The sequence below is a fragment of the Emys orbicularis genome, chromosome 2 (genome assembly GCF_028017835.1).
Source record: "Emys orbicularis isolate rEmyOrb1 chromosome 2, rEmyOrb1.hap1, whole genome shotgun sequence".
NCBI classification, from domain to species: Eukaryota; Metazoa; Chordata; order Testudines; family Emydidae; genus Emys; species Emys orbicularis.
The window spans coordinates 156,002,676-156,022,122 of record NC_088684.1 but is presented as its reverse complement, the minus strand read 5'-3'; the positions used below and the strand labels follow the sequence as shown (position 1 = coordinate 156,022,122).

The 19,447-nt window shown below is 46.2% G+C and overlaps 1 protein-coding gene across 1 annotated transcript in view; it reads left to right on the top strand.

Moving 5' to 3' along the window:
• The first annotated feature begins 529 nt into the window (after positions 1-529).
• FBXL7 (F-box and leucine rich repeat protein 7) overlaps positions 530-19,447 on the top strand; it is a 361,824-nt gene continuing 342,906 nt past the window's right edge. Inside the window, exon 1 of the mRNA XM_065400095.1 lies at positions 530-599. Coding sequence (XP_065256167.1) covers positions 530-599 — 70 coding nt within the window. The remainder of the gene's footprint in view (positions 600-19,447) is intronic.

Below are 19,447 nucleotides of genomic sequence, written 5' to 3'. Positions count from 1 at the left end.
AAAAGGCTGCAGCCCCCCCCAGCCTGGCCCTCCTCTGCCCAGCCCTCTCGGCCCGAGGAGCGATTGATGCGGGGAGGAGGCGCCTGGCGCTAACAAAAGTCTGCGGCGCTGGAGCGGGCGGAGCGCGGCTGCGAGCGTGGCCCGTCCCGGCGCGGGGCCGAGCAACAAGTGGCTGCTGCGCGGGCGGGGAAGGGGAGCCCGGCAGCGCCGGCGGGACCCGAGGAGCAGCGGCTCCTCCCCAGCTAGCTGCGGAAGGCGCATCAGTCCCTGCTGGCGGGCGGAGGTGGAGGCTGCGTCCTGGGATTGCTGCTGACCCGTGTGTGGATTATAACTGGAGCTGGTGCCCACAGCGGGGGCCTGAGGGGGCGAGTGCACTGGGGACTTTCTCCCCCCTTTTGGGGTGGCTGCTTGGGGCGGGGCTGGTTCTCCCTGAAGGACCCGAGCGCCTGTAGCATGTAAAAGCCGACCCTCCGCACCAGCGGGGTCCCCGCCCCAGTCGCCTCCTTTCTGTGCCGGGGAGCCATGGTGTATGCTGGCAGCAGGAGAGCATGAAGCCTGCAGGATGGGCGCGAACAATGGCAAACAGTACGGCAGTGAGGGTGAGTGAGCCCAGCCCAGCTACTCGCCGGGCGCCTTGGGCGGGACCCCGCTCCCCTCTCCTTTCCTCCTCGGGCTGGGGCGGACGGGCGGGGACGTTCAGCCGGCTGCTGCGGAGTTGGCTTTGTGTGTCCCCCAGCCCGGGAGTGGGAAAAGTTCCCTTCCCAGGCAGTAGGGAGAGCGGGGGAGGGGGCTGGCCAGTTGCGGGGTGGGTTTGGCTCGCTTCCCTTTGTATCCCAACTTTTGAAGCTTGTTTTATTCGGGCATCTCCTTGCTTGCAGTTGTGGAGGAAGGGGGAAGCTTTCCGGCCACCAGATGGGTGGCATAGGCAATATCAGGGATGTTCAAATAAATATTTCATATACATTCATGTAAAGGAGCCGGACCTTAGGCTAGAAACCCCAGGTCTAAAATACACCGCTCCTCTCCAGCCTCACTGCGCTTCCTTTTCAGCCTCAGCTACATTTTATGCCCACTCCTGTATCGACACCAATTGGTCACTCCGCAAATCTGGTTACTTTTATATAGCTCCCATCGCTCTTGAGTGCTGCCTGTATGCGCTTTACATGCAGTAACCCTTTCCCACCTGGGTGGCTCTGCCTCACAGAACTGCTGCTACATAGCTTTCAAGTGTCTACAGCAAAGTTTTCCTGGTGTGTCAACTGACCCGTCTCTCTCCCTGACAGCTCCTTGTACGTGTCTGTTCTCTCTGCAGACTGTGTCAGCTGTGTTGGCTAAGGAATTATAATTGGTCTGTTATCTTCGTGTCATCAAAGTTATTGGCAGGGAACATTTATATTTCCAAGACTTTTGGCAAATGGAAAGCTTCTGAAAGAAGCTGCCAGAGAGAGTAAAAGACTAAAAGTGCTTCTTTTTATTTTATTTTTTTGTAGTAGTAAAAGAAATTGGCTTCCCCCTTTAAAGAGTGAGCACAACTGCTATAAATTAACTGAATAAATTCTACTGCAATAGCCTATTTGTAGGGGTATTAACTTTGACATAAGTCTGCCATTATAAAGACTGCATTTTAAAATAATGGCATTTTCCGCACAGGGAGCGGCAAGGTAGGGTCTGAGTTACTAGTTACTGACGAAACATATACACATCGATAGCTGAAGTAGTTGGGTGTACTTGTTACTTGGCTTTTGTTGCTGTACCTCATGCTCCCTTTATTGCTTTATCAGCCTGAAACCACCAGCAGAGTCTGTATTTTTAGTCGTGTCAGTAACTTATTCCAAGGGTCATTCTGTCTGCCTGCTGCTGAGTGAAATCAAACACCTGGTTAGCCTTTCCAATTACTGTACTACCTCTTTGTTTACATCAGTGGTTCTCAAACTTTTGCATTGGTGACTCCTTTCATACAGCAAGCCTCTGAGTGTGATTTCCCCCCCCCCCTTATACATTTAAAAACACATTTTATATTTAACTCTATTATAAATGTTGGAGGAGAAGTGGGGTTTGTGGGTGGAGGCTGACCTCGTGACCCCCCTCAGGGGTCACAACACCCAGTTTGAGAACCTCTGATTTACATGATCTCGGTCCTAGTTTTAACAATGTGCTGTGAGCACCTTCAGGTAGGTGCTGAGCATCTTAATGCCCATTGACCTCAGTGGGAGTTAAGTGCACTTTAGCACTTGCCTGGATCAGGCCCTAGATGAGCAGAAGGGTAAATAATGGAGAGTGATATTTAGCCATTTTTAAATGGCTAAATCCTTTCCAGTTTTCATGTTCAGGCATTGGACCAGTTTCTGTTCTATGTAAACTACATCAGTGAGGCTTAAAATATGAGGCAATTAAAATTATTCTGCTGTGATAGGTTCTTCATCAACCCCTCCCCCACTGCATTATTTCTAATGCTTTGCAACTTGTTCTTGTATCCTATAAATCTTGTAGTATGCAGTGTGGTATATGACTGCTTCCTGTCTGAACAGCAACATTTTTAAACCCCAGGGAGAAAGAGAAAGAGACAGAGTTAATGTTCTCCAGCTGTTATCCATAAATGCTACCTCTGCAATTTCACTTCAGTGAAACTTTACTGTGTTTGGTTTTAGATACACAGGATCTAATTCATCCTTATAGAAACCTATTGGTTTCAATGGTTTGCACCAGCAATAAATTTTGGTCTGCACTGAAGCATTGTAGGAGACTGCTGAAAAGGTCAGCTGGTAATAGGGGACCAATAGGAAGGTTTGAAAGTTTTCTGTTGCTCTGACTACAAAAGAGGCACTCTATTTTTATTCTTAAACTTCTAATGATCTTCTGTACAATTTACCCTCATGGTACCCAGGACAGTATAAAATCACTGGCTCTGTTTGTAGCTAGGCCTATGATCTGTTACATTCTTTGAGACTCCAGCAGGCAAGTGCCAAAGAATACACGTCACTCACATCGAAAATATGCATGAAGATAGTGACAGAAAGGAAAAACACCATTTTTTTTTATACAGATACTGAAATTCCTTTCATTTACTGCCAAATAGGCTCTTTTGAAGGGGGAGCTCATGAAGTCAGAAATTTTACCAGCCAGAGATCTGATTTACTCTGGTACGGGTGTTCACATCAATTCTTACTATCAGAACTTATTCTAGAAATGGACCAACCATGTGTCTTGAAATCTGCACCTCGGAGTGTTTTGTGGGGGAGGAATTAGCATTCTAATCCCTGCGACTAAATTCACCACTCCACATTAGATCCAAAATTGGAATGGGCTTGTGCTTTAGTTCTGGTTTGTCAGCTGAAACCTTGGTTGCAAAGGGACACTATGTTTGGGGAAAATATTGTCTCCATCCCTCAACCTTCTCACAAATTCTTAGAGCCCTAATTGCAATTCATAAAGTGCCATTCTGTCTTTGGTGAATAGGGGTGGGGGACCCTGCACTGGGATGGTCAGCTGTCTTCCCCCCCCCCCCCCCCATTCTGTGCTGTAGGGCTTTTTGGTGAAAGAACTCCTTTAACAACATGCAGGGGGATTATGGGATTGATGCAGTTAACAGAGATGGGGTACAGGGATTTTATGACTTTTTTTTAGGGTGCAGATATCCATGATGGAGGGGGAAGGGTGCGTGAGAGATTTCATATGACATTGTCCTGCTCTATGTAAGGGAGTGCACACCTCCCTGTCACCTCATTTCCTTTGCTGCCTTCATGTCCTCAGGCTAGATCTTCCCTAATTGTAGCTTCTTTTTTTTTTTTTTTTTCTTTTCTTATAGGTGGTTTGTGTAGAGTGGTATAGGGTAGCTTATCATACATGGTCTGCCTTTGTCTCAGGAACCTTCAGCCCCTCAGGGGCTCAGCAAAATCCCTGTGAGTTCCTTAAGAGCCTAAAGAGATGCACCACCTGCTACTAGATCATATTGGCGACTGATGCCCATATCCAGTGCCTTCTATTTTGGCAGCAGATGTGCTTGGTAACCCAAGTGTGCAGTTTGCCATGACTTCATTCCCTGCACTAGAAGGGAGAGATGTTTGAGGATCCAAGCTCATCTGTCTTCTCAACACATAGAGCCTGATACTCTGATGCACTCATTGAGTGTACTGAGACCAGCCTAAATTCTGAGATTCTTTGTCATGGGACCGAAGATATTTTTCTGTTCCAGTCTCAGCTCCACTTTTTCTCATGGGCCCAAGACTGGAATTTCCTTGGCCTTATGCTGGGACAGAATCTCTTACCTCATGTCACTGGTGCTGGCTAAATCAAAAGCAGCACCAAAGACCAAACTGGCAACTGCCTATTCAGCCCTCAATAGCCTTAACAACACGGAAGCACCCAGCTCTGTCTCTACTCCTCATTTGACATAGTTACCCCAGCCACCAACTCAGCATCTATTCTCTGATGCCAATGCCTCTGTCTCAGTTCTACAAGTCCACACAGGTAACAGATAGGATAATGGAAAAAGGAAATGTGTCATCACAGGAGGGATGTAAGCAAAAGGAAAGTGGAAGCACCATCTTTCTGTTCCTTAATACTCCTAGCTCAATGAGGGCCCCAGGTACTAGCCAATGGCACCACTGCAGTCTCTTCAATAACCCTTACAGAGGGAGACAGCTCTGCGCTGACATGGGCTCCTCACTATTTAAGATCTCAGCAATGCCTTCATTTTTCTCCATGCTGGCCTCTGTGTGGGGGTGAAGGGCACAAATGATGCTACTAACCACTCCAAGCATATGCTTCTATGCTGTTTGATTCTGTGCTTGTACTGACTTCTCCAGTCTTAATCTGGAACTGCCTTCAACCCCTTAGGAGATGAACCTGGAGGGTTCCCCAACTCGACCTCAAGACCCCCGTCACCTTTCGTCCCTTCAGATCCAGACATCAGGGAAGGATATCATGCGGGGCCCTCTCAAGCTTCTGAGGTAGCACCACATACAGGACTCCATGAAACCCTTGCTGGAGGCTGTGAGACTAACTCCCTCACTGATCTTGATATTGACTCTGATTCTGTTGCAGATACCTCCTCACCCAGTACCAAGGCAACCTTCCTTTCCAGCAGTGATACCAGCCCCAGCCCAGACCTTTAAGATCTGTGGGAGAATCTGCCTATATCTGAGTAATGGGATGAGACTTATTCAGAGGAATCTTAAAAATCTCCGATGGAGGAACATAAGATGTCACCTTAGCAGAGGATCAGATTGGTGCTTCATTTGTTTCCCTTCATGACTAACACAGACAGTTTCAGGAACTACTGGGGAGAAAGGGAAATACATTACAGTTTGCAACTATAGCGTATGGCAGCAGAGACATCTATTGAACTTAATAAAATGCAAACCCTGGAGAAGCTGGTCCTACCCATCAGCTCTGGCCTTCTCAAGCTGACCAAGACTGGCTGTCTCTCTCTTCATTCTCATCCCCCTCCTGTATCCAAGAGTGGTAAGATGTATCCTGTATTAGCTGAAGGACACCTCCCTCTGACCAGCTCCATAGGTGAAATGGACAACACAGAAGAGAGTAAGGGGCACACAGGGCCGGCTCTAACTTTTTTTGCTGCCCCAAGCAGCAAAAAAAAGCGCCCCCCCCCCGCCGAGCGCCGTGCCGCTGGAGCCCGCCCCCCCCCCCGCCGAGCGCCGCGCCGCCGGAGCGCCCCCCCCCCGCGGAATGCCGCGCCGCGCTGCCCCCGCCGCCCCTTACCAGGTGCCGCCTCAAGCATGTGCTTGGTTGCCTGGTGCCTGGAGCCGGCCCTGGGGGCACAGTGAGATACCTTGTTGGCCCTTCTGACAGGAGGGCGTAAGCTGGATGCTTTTGGCAGGATGTTTTACTCATCCAGCTAATTATCATACCGTGTCCCATTAATTATGCCCTATGGGATGCCCTGAAGTCTCTGTGCTTGGGGAACAGAAGGAAGCAGCCAGCACCCTGCTCACTGAGGGTCATGTACTTGCTAGGCAATTTCCAAGAGCGACATATGCCTTGGTTCTCTTAGTGTACATTTGCAAAGGAGTACTTGGAGTTTGGTGCATGCTTTCACCACTCACTACCCTTTGGATTTAGTATTGCGCTCCAGTGGTCAGTTTCAGAGAGCTACCCTACTGCCTATATTAAGCTAAACTCCTTGTCCAGTCATCCCGGTGGAGCACTGCTTGTTGATCTTTGTCAAGTGAGGGTACACAGACCTTTGAAAAGTTACTTAACAGTAACTGTTGTTCAAGAATTTCCTCTGCATTCACACTACTTGCCAACCCCCCTCTTATTCCCCTTCTCTTCCCGCCCCCCCCCCCCCCCCCCCCGGCCGTGTAATCTTATTTAACATCGGGACTCTGGTTAGAAGGAACTGAGGTGGATGGAAGTGGGGCCAGGGCAAAGACATCTCCCTCTTGTGAGACTACTTGTGCATCCCCAACGGACACTGCCTTTAAGACAGATTGAATCTTTGTTTGAGATTCTTCTCAAACATGTTGAACCTCTTATCTGTGACTTGCTTTTTGAAAAATTTAAATCCAAAATTTGAGCTGTTGCTTGGGTGTGACTGGTCACCCTAAATCACAGGGTACTTTGTCTTTTCTGAGTGAGGCTCAGATGCTTAGTTACTAACGGTTCATGTTTAAAGGATGTAAGTAGCCATGCTGAATTTAGTGGGTCTGCTTGCATGCTTAGAGTTGAGCCTAAACATAAGAGTTTTCAGTTTCAGGATCTGTATGGGGATAACTTTTGAGACACTGCACATCTTTGCAGAAAGGAGTGGGGAAGGAGAGATAGCTCAGTGGTTTGAGCATTGCCCTGCTAAACCCAGGGTTGTGAGTTCAATCCTTGAGGGGGCCACTTAGGGATCTGGGACAAAATCAGTACTTGGTCCTGCTAGTGAAGACAGGAGGCTGGACTCGATGATCTTTCGGGGTCTCTTCCAGCTCTATGAGATAGGTATATCTCCATATATAAAGTAAATTCACTTTCTGCTAATATTCTGGCATAAAAGTTTAAAACTTGTGCTCTGTGAGCATTCATGAAAATAAAGTTGGTCACATGCATCTTCCTGGCAAACAAACTTGTGTACACAGCTGAAGTGTTTTAATTTAAAATTTTCTGATTCTTACACAATATTTTTCTGCAGGATTCACCTACCTCTAGAAATTATTAAACATTCCAAAGTCCAGTTTGACTTGTTATAATATGGGTACTTGTATTTATCATGCATTTCACAGAGTGTGGGCAATGACCATAGACTATTTTTTTTAGGGAGTATGTACAAAATTTAAGACCGCAAATGACTTTCAAGTCTATAATAAAATGCCAGTCTCTTCTAATTTCAAACTTCCATGATCAAGTGATTGTATGAAGTGGTGTTGTAGCAGTGTTGGTCCCAGATATTAGACAAGGTAGGTGAGGTAATATCTTTGATTGGACCAACTTCTGTTGGTTGGAGAGACAGGCTTTCTTTGTGTAAGCTTGAAAGCTTGTCTCTCTCACCAACAGAAGTTAGTTCAATAAAATATATTACCTCACCCACCTTCTCTCTGATCAACTGAGAAGCTTGTATCTCCTCCCAACGATTATCTGTCATTTGTGTTAGGTAAGCTGGTGGTGTATACTTTCACTTAAAGCTCTCTTTGCTATATATGGAAACTGCTCAACTGTTAAAATATTATTTCTAGATTTTGTAAAATAGGAAATTTCTATTGAATTCTAGAGCAAAGCTAACGAACATCTATGGGTTTGGGGCTGTTTTTGCACCAGAAGAATTTGGATGGGGAGGGATTTTTTTTTTTAATGTTCCCTTGAGTAAAAGAATTTGTAGGAGCATATTGATCTCTGGAAAACATTGTTCGTAATTGTCATCATTTCAGGGTAACTGCACCTGTATATTCTCTCCATGATTCCTTGAGGGCACCCACTTAAGTTTCTGGCTCCTAGCCATAACCTCTCTTGGGCAGAGACCCATGTCTCTCTCCATCCTGACTGGGGGTATTAAGACTGCACAGCTCCCTGTGTTACAGTGGTGTCCCCAGCAAGCCAGTGTGTCTAAATAAGCTGTGGTTCATTGCCCACCATTATGAGTTACCACGCAGCTCCTTCTAAGCAACATGTTTATTCTTAAGGTAAAAGTATTAGAGAATACAGGTGCTAAAAAGCTTACTGGAAGTCACCCTGAGCTCCAACCTCATGCTCTAGTAGATTTCAGTCCTTCAAAACCCACAAATAGATTCCCCCCCCCACCCCCCACCCACCCATGTTTAGAAGTTCATCTATCTTAGATTCAGAACTGGAACAAAGTCTGGGCAGAGCAGCTTTTTCTTTTATACAGTTCAGATCTTTGTTACTGAAGGCCAGGATCAGGTAATAGGCAGATAAAGACTCTGTCCTCGGGGCATAGCTTCAAAATTCTGGGGGTTTTGCATAACTGGAGTTGGGTAACTTGCATTAACCTCTCCCTAGGAATTCCCCAGGAAATCCACTTAGCACCTATTGTCCTCAAAGTCCATACTTGTCTCGCATACTTTCAATATAGTCTTTTTAACTCCCAGGTTTTATGATGTTCACATCTCCCCCAGAGAGGTTTCATATACTCCCAGCCCACAAAAATTAATATACATAATACAGTAAGGTTTTTCAAGGGCATTGAAGAAATTTCCTGCATATGTTTCAGTAATAACTTCATTTTAGATTTGAGAGTTACACCAGCACACTCTAGACTCTGAATTACAGAAGGCATAATTAAAACTTAATCCTTAAGAGCTTGTTCCTACAGTCATACTTGCATGAATAGCCTCACTGAAGTCAATTGATTACTCAGATGGGTGATCTTTCACAGTATTGGACATTAATTTATCTTTATAGTTAATTTAATAAGAGTGTGTTTAATGTTGTCATTCACTTTCAGTCCCTTCACCACTAAGAAGGCCTTTCACCCATCTGCCAATGACCCAGCGTCAAGGAGGAGAGCTGAGTAGGGAAATGCCTTTGTCTGGCTTTTCTCTGTTTTCTGAATAACACAGATTTTTCATTCCATCATAATAACTGTAAAGTTCAGCTTTTTCAATAATATTTTGTTAAAATATATTTTCACTTTTTTCCTTTTGCTCCTGAACCAATGACTTATTTTAAGAAAAGTGCAATCTGAACAAATAATTCGCATAACATTATTAATTAAAAAAATCATGAGGCTGAATTTAATTGATAGCTCAGGCAAGAGTTACATGTAGTGCAGACAGTTGCTGTGCAACTCTCCTATCATACAGTTTTGCTGGTGCACCTCTATGTGCTTGTCTGAACAGTGATAGTCTGTCTGGCACTTTTTTTTTTTTTTTTTTTTTGATTGATTGACACTAGGAGATGCTGTTGAAACCCATTCCATGTTCATGGAGCCTGTGACATGGTTCCCATATTTTTCATAGTAATATTATAATATGGTTGTGTCATAATCATAATGTATTTTATGCAAGATAGGTCATGTGAGGTATCATTGGAAAGGTTATGATTTATTGAATATGATTATCCTATTTGTATGCATGTATCCTTTTTGTATCTAAAGTTAGGAATATTGACTATACATCTGTAGTACAAAAGTGTTTGCACCTGGGGAACGCCCACCCAACAGAATGCGATCAGTCTGGCTGGCTAGCTGGGAACAAGTCAATGGACCATTAGGGAGAACAATAGGTCTTTGAAGGTGCTAATTTCCCACTTTCCTGGGATGCTAGAAACTCATGGCTGCTTTGACACTGCAGAGTCATGTAATCACATCACCAGTGGACTCACTGATATTGTATCATGATTTTCCCACAGAGGGGGTGTGTGGGGAACCACACTGGAAAACAAAGGGTTCCCACCATATGTAAAACCTACTTAAGGCAGGGGAGTGACCTAATAGCGTTCGTTCTTCATTGAATCCCTGCCCAGGATGACTGCTGTGAACATCTAAGGGCTTGTCTACACTTACCGGAGGAGCAATGCATCGGCAGTCAATTTAGCGGGTTTAGTAAAAACCTGCTAAATCAACCACTGATCGCTCTCCTATCAACTCCTGTACTTCCACTGGATTGAGAAGAGTAAGGGGGGTCGACAGGAGAGTATCTCCAGTCGACACCACGTAGTGTGGACCCTGCGGTAAGTAGATCTAAGCTACGTCCACTTGAGTTACACTATTAACAAGTCGACGTAGCTTAGATGGACTTTCATGCATAGTGTAGACAAGGCCTAATAAACAAAGACAAGTGGGGGGGGATAAGGACTGAGCCCACGCTGGAAAAGGTGTCTGGCCTGTGAAAGGAATATCTGAAGTTTTAAGCTGCAAGCAAGAGCAGCTTGCCTTCAAGAATCTCTGCAATCTGCCTAAAACAACATTTAGGGTGAGAAATTACTACTTGTAACTTGTTTCTTTTAGTAGTTTAAGCTTAGATTGCTTTTGTTTTATTTGCTAAGTAATCTGCTTTGATCTGTTTGCTAACCCTTATCTCTTAAAATCTATCTTTTGTAGTTAATAAAGTTATTTTTATTTTCTCTTAAACCAGTTTGTGGAATTCATAACTGGGGGGCAAAAAGCTGCGCACATCTTCCTCCACATTGAGGGAGGGGGCAAATTTCATGAGCTTTCGCTGTACAGTTCTCTGTGCAGCGCACAATGATACAATTTTGGGTTTACACTCCAGAGGAGGTGTGCACTTGAGTGCTGAGCAATTCCCTAGCTGAAGCCTTCCCATGCAGAGCTGATTTCAGTCTCTGTCCTTCTGCAGCTGTGTGTGTGCTGGAGGAGGCTTTAGGGCCTGGCTCAGCAGGACAGTGTAAGGGAGCCCAGGGTGGTGGAACAGGCAGGTTCAATGGTACTAGGGTTACCATATTTAAAAAAAGAGGACACTCCATGGGGCCCTGGCCTGGCCCCTTTCCCACCCCCGGCCCTGCCCCAAATCTGCCCCTTCCCTGCCCCTTCCCCAAAGTCCCCGCCCTAACTCCGCCCCCTCCCCTGAGCGCCCCACATTCCTCTTCCTCCTCCTCCTCCTCCCTCCCCGCCACGCAAAAAGGGCTGCCCGAGCGCTACCGGCTTCACGGTTTGCCGGGCAGACCCTGCGCCCCGGCCGGCGCTTCCCCAGTGCTCATAGACTCATAGACTTTAAGGTCAGAAGGGACCAATATGGTCATCTAGTCTGACCTCCTGCATGATGCAGGCCACAAAAGCTGACCCACCCACAACAGAATCTTCCAGCCTGCGACCCCTGCCCTATGCTGTGGAGGAAGGCGAAAAACCTCCAGGGCCTCTGCCAATCTACCCTGGAGGAAAATTCCTTCCCGACCCCAAATATGGCGATCAGCAGTACCCCGAGCATACAGGCAAGATTCTACAGCCGGACCCTCATTTTACCCGCGATGGCACGTTAATGCCTAATTGACTAAAACCACGTTATCCCTTCAAACCATTCCCTCCATAAACTTATCAAGCCTAATCTTGAAGCCAGAAAGGTCTTTCGCCCCCACCGTTTCCCTCGGAAGGCTGTTCCAAAATTTCACCCCTCTGACGGTTAGAAACCTTCTTCTAATTTCAAGCCTAAACTTCCCCACTGCCAGTTTATATCCATTCGTTCTCGTGTCCACATTACTACTGAGCTGAAATAATTCCTCTCCCTCCTTGGTATTAATCCCTTTGATATATTTAAAGAGAGCAATCATATCCCCCCTCAGCCTTCTTTTGGTTAGGCTAAACAAACCGAGCTCCTCGAGTCTCCTTTCATAGGAAAGGTTTTCCATTCCTCGGATCATCCTAGTGGCCCTTCTCTGTACCCGTTCCAGTTTGAGTTCATCCTTTTTAAACATAGGAGACCAGAACTGCACACAGTACTCCAAATGAGGTCTCACCAGCGCCTTGTATAACGGAAGCAGCACCTCCCTGTCCCTACTAGAAATACCTCTCCTAACGCATCCCAAAATCGCATTAGCTTTTTTCACAGCCACGTCACATTGCCGACTCATAGTCATCCTGCGATCAACCAGGACTCCGAGGTCCTTCTCCTCCTCCGTCACTTCCAACCTATGCGTCCCTAACTTATAACTAAAATTCTTATTAGTCATCCCTAAATGCATCACCTTACACTTCTCACTATTAAATCTCATCCTATTATTTTTACTCCAATTTACAAGGTCATCCAAGTCTCCCTGCAGAATATCCCGATCCTTCTCCGAATTGGCAATACCTCCCAACTTTGTGTCATCCGCAAACTTTATCAGCCCACTCCTACATTCGGTTCCGAGGTCAGTAACGAATAGCTTGAATAAAATCGGACCCAAAACCGAACCTTGAGGAACCCCACTGGTGACCTCCCTCCAACCCGACAGTTCACCTTTCAGTACTACCCGCTGCAGTCTCCCCTTTAACCAGTTCATTATCCACCTCTGGAATTTCATATCGATCCCCATCTTTTCCAATTTAACCAATAATTCCTCGTGCGGCACAGTATCAAACGCTTTACTAAAATCGAGGTAAATTAGATCCACCGCCTTTCCTTTATCTAGAAGGTCTGTTACTTTCTCAAAGAAGGAGATCAAGTTGGTTTGGCACGATCTGCCTTTCGTAAACCCATGTTGTAATTTGTCCCAATTGCCATTCACCTCAAGGTCCTTAACTACTTTTTCCTTCAAAATTTTTTCCAAGACCTTGCATACTACAGAAGTTAAACTAACAGGTCTGTAGTTACCCGGGTCACTTTTTTTCCCCTTCTTAAAAATAGGAACCACATTAGCTATTTTCCAGTCCATCGGTACCACCCCCGAGTTTACAGATTTATTAAAAATTATCGCCAAGGGGCTTGCAATTTCTCGCGCCAGCTCCTTCAATATTCTAGGATGGAGATCATCCGGTCCGCCCGATTTAGTCCCATTTAGCTGGTCAAGTTTGGCTTCCACCTCTGATACTGTAATGTCAATCGCCCCTCCTTTATTCCCCTCTGTCCCGCTCCCTCTATTCCTAAGCCCTTCATTAGCCTTATTAAACACCGACGCAAAATATTCATTTAGATATTGTGCCATGCCTAGATTATCCTTAATCTCCACTCCATTTACATGCTTCAGCGGTCCCACTTCCTCTTTCTTTGTTTTCTTCCTATTTATATGGCTATAAAACCTCTTACTATTGGATTTAATTCCCCTCGCGAGGTCCAACTCTACACGGCTTTTGGCCTTTCTCACCGCATCCCTACATGCTCTGACCTCAATAAGGTAGGTTTCCTTGTCGATCTGCCCCCTTTTCCATTCTTTGTACGCTTTCTGTTTTTTCTTAATCGCCCCTTTGAGACGCCCGCTCATCCAGCTAGGTCTAATTCTCCTGCCTACTAACCGTTTCCCCTTTCTCGGGATACAGGCCTCGGACAGCTCGTGCAACTTCAGCTTGAAATAATCCCAGGCCTCATCTGCCTTTAGCTCTCTAAGTATGTTAGCCCAATCCACTTCCCTAAGTAGTTGCCTTAATTTATTAAAGTTGGCCTTTTTGAAATCGTAAACCTTAGTCACAGTTTTATTTCTGTTAATCCTTCCATTTAGTTTAAACCGAATTAGCTCATGGTCACTCGAGCCAAGGTTGTCCCCTTCTACCATTTCCTCAACTAGGTCCTCACTACTCACCAGCACCAAATCTAAAATGGCATCCCCCCTCGTTGGTTCAGCTACTACTTGCTGAAGGAATTCATCTGCTAGCACGTCTAGGAACATCTGAGCCCTATTATTGTTACTAGCATTTGTTCCCCAATCTATGTCTGGGAAGTTAAAGTCCCCCATGATCACACAGCTCTTATTAGTTTTTACTTCCTTAAAAACATTAAATAGTTCTCTGTCCGCATCCAGGCTAGATCCTGGCGGTCTATAGCACACCCCAAGCAGTATCTCAGGGGAGGCTCTAGTAGTTCTTTTACCCAGTGTAATCATTGCCCAGACAGACTCTGTCTTATCCATTCCATCACTTATTATTTCTTTACATTTTAGTTCATTATTCACATACAGTGCCACACCCCCACCTTTACCTTTTTTCCGGTCATTCCTAAACAGCACATACCCTTCGATACCTGTACTCCAGTCATGACTACAGTTCCACCATGTTTCGGTTATTCCTACGATATCAGGTTTTATTTCTTGGACCAGGAGCTCCAGTTCCTCCATTTTGTTACCTAGGCTTCTCGCATTGGTGTATAAACATCTTACCGTGTGCTGTCTATCCTTTCTCCCATTAGTTATGCACTTTGGTACGGACCCCCTAGTGTCCATCCGCCCCCTCCTTCTAATGTCCAATTCCCTACCCCTATCTATATCTGTGCTTATCTCTTCGCCCTCATTTTCAGTGTTGGAATCTGGCGTGGAGATCAACTGGACGTCTCCCAACCGTCTCCCCCAAGTTCCTAGTTTAAAGCCCTTTTGATGAGATGAGCCAGCCTCCCTCCCAGAAGTCTATTTCCTTCCCTACTCAGGTGAAGTCCATCCCGTGAGAACAGCTGTCTGTCCCTGAACGCCTCCCAGTGGCCATACATCCCAAAGCCCTCCTTATAGCACCACTCCCTCAGCCAGCTATTTATCCTCACAATTCTGTCTGCCCTTTGCTGTCCTTCTCTAGGAACAGGCAGAATCCCACTGAAGATAATCTGAGCCTCAACTTCCTTAAGCGTCTTCCCCAGCCTGGCATAATCTCCCTTGATTCTCTCTAGCGAGAACCTAGCCGTGTCATTCGTTCCTACGTGAAGGACGATCAAGGGGTTCTTACCTGCTCCCTTTAGGATCCTTTTCAACCGCAGGTCCACATCCCGTATCTTAGCGCCCGGCAGACAGAACACCCTTCTGTTTTCTGGGTCCGCCCTGGTCACAGGCCTGTCTAACCTCCTCAGTAAGGAGTCCCCAATCACATAAACCTGCCTTTGCCTAGGGGCAGCGCCATCTACCAATCTATCCCCTGTTCCCTGCGGCCGTAACTCCTGTCTGTCTCCATTTTCCCTTATAGTCCCCCTATTGCCATCCTGTATCCTCCCGGGGCCGAGTATTGATGCTGTCTCCATCAACTCCTCCCCCCTGTCTATTGGACTAGCTGCCCTTCTTTTCTTCTTCTGCCTCCCACCATCAGTTACCACCTGCTGCGTCCCCTCCTCGTTAGCCAAACACCCAAACCTGTTCCTGAGTTCTATTTCCCCCTCACTAGCCCTCCTTTTCCTTGGCCTGCTTCTCACGGTCACATGCTTCCACTGCTCTTGTTCTCCCCCCGACATTCCCCCCTCACAGACCATAGCCCCCGCTTCCACCTGCACCCCTGAGCATTCCCCTTCAGTTACCCCTTGCCTTTGCTCCATTAGCTGTTCAAACCCCCTTCTAAACTCTACCAGGGTCTCTACCTGCATCTCCAACCCCCGAACCTTTTCCTCTAACAGAGCAAGTAGGCGGCATTTCATACAAACATACCTCTGAGCAGTTGCACCTGCTAGGACTATATACATACCGCAGCTGCTACATGCTTTCATCTGCATTGTGCCCCTGCTGCCTGGCTCATGGCTGCCATGGTCTCTGCCTGCAGCCTCTGAGGGAACAAAGCACACCGACCACCGCGCCCTCCTGCCTCCCCTTCCACCTCTCCCTGGTGCTGCTGGAGCCCGGGAGGGGAAGCGCCCAGCCGGGGGCGCAGGGTCTGGAGGCTGCCCGGCAAACCGTGAAGCCGGTAGCGCTCGGGCTTCGGGCAGCCCCCATGCCTCCGGACCCTGCGCCCCCGGCTGGGCACTTCCCCTCCCGGGCTCCGGCGGCTGCTGTGCTCCCTGAACTCCTGGGCTCTGTAAGCGCCGAGCTGCCCGAGCGCTACCGGCTTCGGGCAGCCCCCATGCCTCTGGACCCTGCGCCGCCGGAGCCCGGGAGGAGAAGTGCCTGACCGGGGGCGCAGGGTCCAGAGGCATGGGGGCTGCCCGAAGCCGGTATCGCTCGGCTCTTACAGAGCCCAGGAGTCAGGGAGCACAGCAGCCCCCGGCGCCCGCTCTAAGGTAAGCCAGGGAGTATTTTTCCCGGACATGTTCGGCTTTTTGGAAATTCCCCCCGGATGGGGGTTTGATTACCAAAAAGCCGGACATGTCCGGGAAAAACCGGACGTATGGTAACCCTAAATGGTACCCCAGTATATCAGGTGGTGCCCCGGAGGGGGGGGGTAACCTGTCACAGAGCCTGTTATTGGAGAGTATTCAAAATCTGCCCTCGTTTCCAGGGTTAGGGTCCTGCTAAGCAAGGGGTTCTCAAACTGGGGGTCGGGACCCTTCTGGGGGTCGTGAGGTTATTACATGGGGGGTCGAGAGCTGTCAGCCTCCACCCCAAACCCCACTTTGCCTCCAGCATTTATAATGGTGTTAAATGAAAAACACTTTTTTCTATATTTATAAGGGGGGGGTCACACTCAGAGGCCTGCTATGTGAAAGGAGTCACCAGTACAAAAGTTTGAGAACCACTGTTAAGAAGTCATGTCTCACTTTGAAAGTGAGACACCTCAACATGTGGGGGGTGAAACTGAGTAGGTCCTAAACTTTTTGTTCTGAAATGAAACTAATTGTTGCTCTGCTTTGAAATGCCTGAGTTGGAAGAGCATTCTGGGTATTTACATGAGAACATCGGGGAGCACATCTGGTTGAAAACTGAAACTTCATTCCTGTAGGAAGTTACATTTCAATAATTGTTTTCATCCTGAATTGAGACAAAACAAAATTCCTTTGTCTTTTGTTTAAAAAAATGTTTAGATGTTATGGGATCAAAATATTTCATTTTGACATTGAAATTCTGCAGCGCTTCATGGAAGTTGTAGCTTCATACGGCTTCTGTGGGCTGGGCTCCCTGGCCAGTCTGGGTCTCAAATGACCCAATAAACTCTCCCCTCTGAGCCTCTATGGTGTGCTATAGGAGGTATAGTATGACCAGGGAGCCTGGTTCAGAGGAGAAATGGGGTCATGAGCTCAGGCAAACAGACTCATGTCTAACTGATTTGAAAGGAATATTTTGTTTTGTTTAGTTAGAAACTTTTCAGTTTGTGAATCCATTTGGGTTGACTTGTTGTGATAATTGGGCCTTCGAATTTATCCTAATTGTGAGCTCAACTGTGAAAAGTATGTGAAAGTTCATAAAATGTCACAATAACCTATAATAACAAATGCTGATGGGGAAAAGATATGAAAGGGAGCCAGACTGAAATAGTCCAAACAAAAAGGCCTACTGATATTACTCAAGGGCTATGTTATGACCATGCCTAGTGAACAAGAATAGCGTGGGACCAGAAATAAGTGAACCAAAACTGCTGTGTTGGAAACCAGGCTTAATTGGTGGATGAAATGAGAGGACAGGCTGTTCCACCCACCACTCTCTTTTGGGGGTCCTTAAAAAAAAAAAAAAAAAAAAGACTTTGGGAGAAAAATTGTTTACTGGTGCATGCTTCACCATCATGGCTGTCCCTCTGTCCTCCCTCCCACTCTGGGGACCCCAGCCTTCTTCATCCTGATCTTGAGAGATGTCCTGATCAGGCTGGGACAGAAAAAGGGACCCTGATGACATTGCCACTTCTGTATCTCATACACCATCTGGGATAAAATGGGGACTCTAACAACAGACATACCAACAGTTCCAGCTCATCTCAACTAACTTCTCTTTTCCCCAAACAGAAAGTTATTGCCATATAAGAGAGAGTCAAAGAAGGGAGTTTCCCTTTAGATGGGGAGAGTTTTTATAAGGAAAAAGGGACCAAGGGATGTTGCTAAATGAAAGCCTTATTTAATACTTTACATTTCAAATTCTTTAACTGTTTCCTTCTTTTCTGAATCTTTAATAAAAGGGATGCTTAAGGGTATGTTTGCTCTAGTACTAAGCAGGCTGAGGTCTCTGTATACCAAAACCCAGACCTCTATTCCAACTGTTTAATGTTGGACAGGGACTGGGTTATGTTTACACCTTTTGCCCATTTATTCCATGTAAATTAATATGGCTGACCCTAATCAAAACATTTTGTCTGTTTTTCCAATAGAGAATTGAAAACTTTCAGCAAAACAAGCTAACCATGAAAAACTGATTTGATGGAAACCACGGTTTCAATAAATAAAATACTTGAATGGAAAATTCTTGGCCAGCTCTAACTGTCCAGTTTTAGAATCTCTGGTGCAGATGATTGGGAGCACACACTAACACAAGGAGGGCTGTGTGCACAAAGGTGGCTTTAAGGTCATAGTGTGAGATCCAGTGGGCAATGCACTACTTCTCTAGAAATGACCTTTAAGTTAACTAAACCAAACCACCTCACCCAGAAAAATTGATCTATATGCCTGATTCTACTCTGGATAAGGCTGACCTGTGAAGATGCTTCCTCTTCAGGAGGGAAATGGATTGCAGGGCCCTACCATTATTGGTAGCACTTGTCCTCCATCTGTGTTTGGGAAATTAGTCTCCCATGATCACATAATTCCTAGTAGTGTTTATTTCATTAAAAATATTAGAGGTCTCTACCCATATCCACATTGGATCCATTCCATCAATTCTAATTTCTTTATAGTCTACCTCATCATTAATGGACAATGCTACTCCACCACCTTTACCTTTTTCTGTCTTTCCTGATCAGCATATAGCCTTCAATACCTGTATTCCAGTCATGACTCCTATTCCACCATGTTTCTACTATCCCTGTAATATCTGGTTTCACTTCCTGCACCAGTAGTTCTAGTTCCTCCATTTTTTTTAATCCACACTCCTTGCATTGGTATACAGACATCTTAGATGTTTCTGCATGGTTTCATCCAGGTTCCTCACTCGATTAGCTACAGCCATTTTACTGCCAGCTTGGCACTATCTTTCCTCTTGTTGTCCATTCTACTACCCTAAGTTCTTTTCTTCATTGCTGTGTCCTATTTTACTTGATTTTCCTCTGTCAATATCAGAATCAGGCCCGGAGATTACATGAGCATCTCTCAGTGGACCCCTATATTCCTAGTTTAAAGCTCTTTAACCAGTTGTGCTAGCCTCCATCTCAGAAATCTATTTCCCTCCCTACTCAGGAAGAGAACAGTCCTCTGTCTCTGAATGCTTTCCAGTGGTCAAACATCCCAAAGCTCTCCTCTCATAGCACCATTGCCTGAGCCATCTGTTGATCATCATAATCTTGACTCACCTTCACTCTCTTCTAACAGGGACAGGTAGAATCCCACTGAAGATCACTTGAGTCTCCATTTCTTTAAGCCTCTTCCTCAGCCTGGCATAGACTTCCTTGATGTGTCCCAGAAAGAATCTAGCTGTATCATTTGTTCCCACGTGAAGGACAGTCAGTGGATTCTTTCCTGCTCCCATTAGGAACTTCTTCAGCTTCAGATCCACATCCCATATCTTAGCTCCCAGAAGACAGCACACCCCTCTGTTCTCTGGACCAGCTTTGATGACAGGCTTGTCTGTTCTTCTTAGTAGGGAG